Below are 6,000 nucleotides of genomic sequence, written 5' to 3' on the forward strand. Positions count from 1 at the left end.
CAGCGGGGAATGTCGAAACACCAGACGGAACTACAGCAGACATGCTGCTTCTAACAAAACGGGATTACCGCCTTGTCAAAAAAAGAAACATACCATTCTACGTGAACGCGCTTGGCAGGAGCGCAGTACACGATTCGATACGTGTATTAAAGTAGTACACCGTGCGAAGTAATGCGGCACGCTGCGGGATAATTGCCGAAGACAGCGTCCGCAAGGATGACCTGCTACGTGACAGTTTTTTTGCATGAGGCCACTTGCGAAAGCGCTCCCCTTTCGACCAAGAATTTGTCCTCACCGCTCGTCTTAACTTTGACTTGCTGCTGCCTTTCGGCTGACCCTCGTATTTCCTTAAGCAGCCAGTTAGTATGCGTGGCATACGGATGGCTTTACGCATTGCCCACAGCTGGAAGATGCAGGCGCAAAAAGGTGGACGGGCAGGACGAGGATAACGGCTTCGAATGAATACCAGAGACTAGATCTAAGAAGAGAAGAGGAAAATTGTGGGAGAGGGGGAAGTGACAAGTATAACTAGGAACGACTCAATCTGTAGTTCGTTGTCGAGTTCGTTCGGACACAGGGTCACCAGGTGAGTTGGCCGCTCACATGGGATTTTAGCAGCCCAAGCCTGGTGCCAGTGGAGCGCCTGACCAAGACGATCAGCCGAAGTGCGCCTGCTGTTCCCGGAGATGCGACAGTGGAATACTATTGTTGTTCTTCATTGTAAAGCTGGCGTACAGTAGCGCTTGAGTTGTTCGTTCCGTGCTGACGCTGACCGGTTCCGTCCGGTCTTCTGGTAGTCTCATTTATCGAAAATCCTAGCGGTGCCTATCAACACAACCTCAGTCGACGGCATGTCTAGGGCATTTACTATTTTTGCGTGTTAGTCAATGTAATCTAAATACGTGTTCACGTGGTGACCTTCATTCTCAAAGAGAAATTCGCTGATGTGGTTAGGATCAGGATTACGGCGGAAGAACTTAAACTGGAAATATTCGCCAGTGCCTAAAAAGAAGCGTCTCTGTGATGCAAAATGTTGGTGTTAAATGTAACATTTCGGTTGCCAAGAACTTGCTACTTTAACAAAACAACGTGCCAGCAGCTTATGTGCTAGCCCACATATATCGTTTGATCAGCTTAACTTTATGCTTAGTAGTGATCATTAATTCGCCTTCCCTACCGCTAGGTGAGACGCAAATTGTCCTGTCGTAATTGTCAGCCATGATAGAGAGAAACGAGGGAAAGACAGGGGGGGGGGGGTAGGCTGAAAGAAGTTCCACAAGAAATACTGAGGTTGAATCGTACTGCGTGTGCTTAGATTCAACCGAAAAGATAAATCATTGAAAATTGCTGTAATTTTATCATGTGCACTAAGCATTGTAAACTGAAATTATTGCGGAGAATTACTTCCTAAGGAAACATCGGACATAGGTAGAAATTATGCATTGTTTTTCGATTGTAGCGGTTGATTCTAATGTCCTTTTATAAATTTCCCCCACGCTGCTCACCGAATTCGTTAACTGGTCGAAGGCTGTGATATTTGCCTTTGCTGGTGCCATCGTTGCAACTTCGAACATTCCCTTGCTAAGGTAGTTGGTGAGCTGTGTGGCTGTACATTGTACCGGGTGTCCAAGCTACCTTTAGCCAAGGGTTAAAAAATACAATATCAGAAGCAGGCAAGTGGAATCACTTGCAAATTACTGACAGTCACATTGCGCACTACAGACAATTCTTTGTTTGGTAATTAACTAATTTGTCAATTAGGATTATTTATTCAAATTGCTAAATATTGACTGTAGGCAAGAAATGCGGCTTGCAAAGTTCGAGAGCGTCTTCAGAAACCCCAATTCCATTATTTGCGATAAAGAAAGTCTCGCGTATACCATTTTTTCCAAGCTGCAAAGAAAGCCCGCGAAATACAAAAAGAACCACGTGACTAGCGCATTCGCCCGCCGCGAGAATGCTGCCCTCAGCCATGGTTTGAGCGAACAAAATCAGCTGCGGCCGCGACTCGGCGGCTCCGTTGCAGCGATAGGCCGATAAGTCGACGATGGTTTTTTTGGCCCGCGTCAGCCAGTTGGCGCGCGTGACGGTGCAAGTTGTAGCGAGCACGGGCCAAGAAACCACCGTCAACTTATCGGCCTACCGCCGCAACGGAGCCGCCGAGTCGCGGCCGCAGCTGATTTCGTTCGCTCAAACCATGGCTGAGGGCAGCATTCTCGAGGCGCGCGAACGCGCTAGTCACGTGGTTCTTTTTGTATTTCGCGGGCTTTCTTTGCAGCTTGGAAAAATGGTATACGCGAGACTTTCTTTATCGCAAATAATGCAGTTGGGGTTTCTGAAGACGCTCTCGAACTTCGCAAGCAGCATTTCTTGCCTACAGTCAATATTTAGCAATTTAAATAAATAATCCTAATTGACAAATTAGTTAATTACCAAACAAAGAATTGTCTGTAGTGCGCAAGGTGACTGTCAGTAATTTGCAAGTGATTCCACTTGCCTGCTTCTGATATTGTATTTTTAAACCCTTGGCTAAAGATAGCTGGGACACCCTGTGTAAATTGAACAAACATCTGTAAATTTTCCCTCATAAGCACTTCCTCACTATAAAAATTGCAGGCGTCTCGAGTGTCTTTGCGTACTGTATTATCCACCCCTACGTAGCTCCAATTCAGTCAATCAAGTTTGACAATTGAGAAACCTCTCGGTACTTTTACTGTGGAAAAACATACTTTCTCGTTCCTGGGCAACCGATTTGTGACGACAGCTTACGCTATTACAAATGTGCTTGGTAAATTTTTGAAATGTGCCAAGAAAACGAGAGTGTTTACTTATCAGCAATGCGGTTTTGTTTTTCATGTGTCCAAGAACCAGCACCATGAAGGCTGTCGCTCTCCTCATCCTTGGTAAGTTTTATACGCGTAGAGTTTACCATCGACGCTTTTGATGTTTAAAACAGATACGCCAGCTAAGATGGAGAACCTTATTTAGGAAAAGCCTAATTGAGAGCACTATTCAGTCAGGATGAATCAGTGAATTGCGTAGCACGCATTGAAACAAGTTTATAATGCCTCGTACTTAAGAATCTTATTACTATGGCTGAAATACCCGTTACTTTGATTTTAAGTGAGGCATAACGTAATTGGTGCTCTGTCAATTGGTATGTACGCATGCAATACCTGTAATTTTCGTGTTAGCATTAACTTGGACTCGTTTATGCAAAGTTTAAATAGATTTATTTCAATGCATAATTGTTTTAGGTAACTTTCGATGCACACTTCTGGCGGTCTTCAAATACTGGGGCTCATATGTTCTTTCGTGCAAAGTATGGGCAAATCTAACGTAGCCTTAACATCGAAATTACTCTAAAGGATCAATTAAGGGTAGCAGGACCTTTGCATCGAAGCTATCGAGGCAAATCAGGCTAGCAGTACCTTTGCATCGAAGCAAATCAGTCTAGTAGTACAGCTCTTTTCTATGTTATTGTGCTGCCTAAACAAAATTGTTCATTGGTACTTTACGAAGGCGTATGAAATATTTGCTCCGAATGACAATCAACCTTACTGAAACAGTCATTTATTACATGGATCAATCGATCATTGAGTGTTTGAATGGCAACGTTACTTCAAATATGCAATTAGCTAAAGTGCTTTACAAATTGCGAGTTATAAAACAAGATACGAGAGCTTGCTGCGTTCATATATATACAAATAAACATTTCCAAAGTTCGAAAATACACTTAAGCAACTACCGTTAAAGAAACAATAAAGTACACAGCTTATACAGGCCGGCAACTCCACTTCAACATTAACTCGTATTAACCTTCGTTAATGTTGTTGAATGGCTTCACTGTCTACGGAAGCATGTTGTCGCTTACGTATCCTAAACTAATGGCATTTGAGAGCAGTAGGAAGTTCATGTGCAGTTCATAAAGCAATTTTCTCGACCGGAGAGAAATGGGAGGCGAAATCATTTCGTGATTTTCGCCTTGAACTTCGCACCCAGACTTTTTTGTATTGCACCAAAGCAACACAGAGAATTAACTCTAACTCATCATCTTTGCAGCCGCTGTGGTCGTTGCTGTCCCACGGGTAAGTACTCTTCGCATTCTTATCTCGCCCTTCATGTAGTGATCTTTAAGACGACAATCTTTGCAGAAAGAAAAACAAAAGATTCTGTTTGGGATAAGCTGTAGCTGTCGTACAGAGCGCTTATATGAGACCCATTAATCGCGTCAGTCATATTGTTCAACAGTATTGCAAAAGTCCGGTTTTTGGCGACTTCTTCTCGAACTTTGATACATCGCAGATCAGAAGCAACTCACAGAATGCAGGGACTAAGAAAACTTGCAAGAAACTGATATTTGCAAGCACCTCTATAATCCTTGCAGTATCGTTAGCTTAACTACGACGCTCAAAGCAATCTCCATAATCTCGAATGCGATTCACTTTGCAAACATCGAAATCAAGAAAGTATGGTCATAATCATAATCACGTCTAGAGGTATAGAGCCTGCAGGTTTAAGCTGCAACACGCGGCGCCGACAGTGATTGTGGCACTAACAACTAAGAAAAAGCTATATTGAAGGCATAAAAGGAAAGTATTTCTGTATATCGGTTGTATGGGATCACGGCAATTCAAATCTATTAGTATGGGTGGCACGAATATGAATAGAGGTACGTCGTCTCTGGCACAAGAGCTACAATGTATGTTGTGCTCTTCCTTCTTCACCGCAGTCTCGTCGCCAGGCTGTCAGCCTTCCCGACGGCGTCGAGCTTCTGCTCGGCCGCGCCGCCAACTCCAACTTCCAGTGCACCCGTGACGGCTACTACGCTGACGTCGAGACCAACTGCCAGGTGTTCCACGTGTGCCGCGGTGTGACCAAAGAGGACGGCAACGTCGAGTACGAGCACCACGCTTTCGCCTGCGGCAACCAGACCGTCTTCAACCAGGCTTCCTTCACCTGCGCCTTCATCGATGAGGCCATCCCATGCAGCAACGCCAAGGACTTCTTCTACCTCAACGAGCGTCTCTTCCAGGACAAGGACACCCCCATCCTCGGAGACGAGGAGGCCCAGAAGGCCGCCGAATTCTACCCGGCCCGAGCCGCTGCTGCCGCCGCCAAGGCCTAAACAACGGCCCCAGGCGAAGGAGTGTGTGAGGACTGAATGTGAGAGCTTGTACAGTGATACGTATTAAATCGGGTACTCCAATTTACTTGGTGCGATTTTTTTTTTCGAATTTGAAATCTGAACCACGATGAAGGTGATCCTACATCTGTGCGCTGAGAAAACTTATTAAGGTGAAAGTCTTAGATGCTAGAGGTGTGCACGGGCTCCGGGTAGCCCGAAAGCCCGAGCCCCACCCGGCCCGCGGGCCGGGCTCGGGCGGGCCGACGTATTTTCACCTCGGGCCCGGGCCGGGCTCGGGCTACTTGGAGTTTTATCGGGCCGGGCTCGGGCCCGGCGCAAAGCCCGACTCAAGCCCGAATTATAGAGAATGAGCGGGAATTGTTTTCCAGCACGCGCACAGCGCCTTTTCCGCGACCGCCATTTACCGCTTTTCCTTTCTATTCGCGACTTTAAACAAAAGGGAAGCAGGTAAAGCACTGCCTCTGTTGCACTCAGACAAACAGAGAAGTAACACCACCTGAGCGGCGCTACGAGACTTTTCGCGTTAGATTTAAGGCCAAATCCCATATGAGTGAAAATGCACGCGACAGCGACCCGACGTAGATCGCCTTCGTGCAAGCTGACGCTTGCATGGGCATACACGTGACGGCTTTGGCGAGCGAACACCAGTGTTGCTGGCATGAGGCCATCTACTTGTAATTTGTAATCTTTGTAGTAGAGACTGTTCGTCGTGTGTCGTTTGATCATATTTGATATGCTCAATAAAATGCCAAATAACCGGAAAACGATGTTTTGTTTCCGCAGCGAACCTTCAAAAAGCCGGGCCGGGCCGGGTCCGGGATTGTGTTTTCGTACGTCGGGCCGTGCCGGGC

The 6,000-nt window shown here is 46.1% G+C and overlaps 1 protein-coding gene across 4 annotated transcripts in view; it reads left to right on the forward strand.

The window, feature by feature from the left end:
* Window positions 1-5,212, forward strand: part of LOC119381389 (U-scoloptoxin(01)-Cw1a) — a 47,443-nt gene extending 42,231 nt beyond the window's left edge. The window contains exons 1-3 of one of the 4 annotated variants that reach the window (XM_037649230.2): window positions 2,853-2,903; window positions 4,063-4,088; window positions 4,733-5,212. In XM_037649230.2, the coding sequence (XP_037505158.2) occupies window positions 2,855-2,903; window positions 4,063-4,088; window positions 4,733-5,128 (471 nt within the window). In that variant the 5' untranslated portion in view covers window positions 2,853-2,854 and the 3' untranslated portion in view covers window positions 5,129-5,212. Of the gene's footprint in view, window positions 1-2,852; window positions 2,904-4,062; window positions 4,089-4,732 lie in introns of those variants that run through there. The other 3 variants (XM_049412691.1, XM_037649229.2, XM_049412689.1) reach the window with 3 other exon arrangements.
* The last annotated feature ends 788 nt before the right edge of the window (window positions 5,213-6,000 follow it).

The sequence above is a fragment of the Rhipicephalus sanguineus genome, chromosome 2 (genome assembly GCF_013339695.2).
Source record: "Rhipicephalus sanguineus isolate Rsan-2018 chromosome 2, BIME_Rsan_1.4, whole genome shotgun sequence".
In the NCBI taxonomy this organism is placed as follows: domain Eukaryota; kingdom Metazoa; phylum Arthropoda; class Arachnida; order Ixodida; family Ixodidae; genus Rhipicephalus; species Rhipicephalus sanguineus.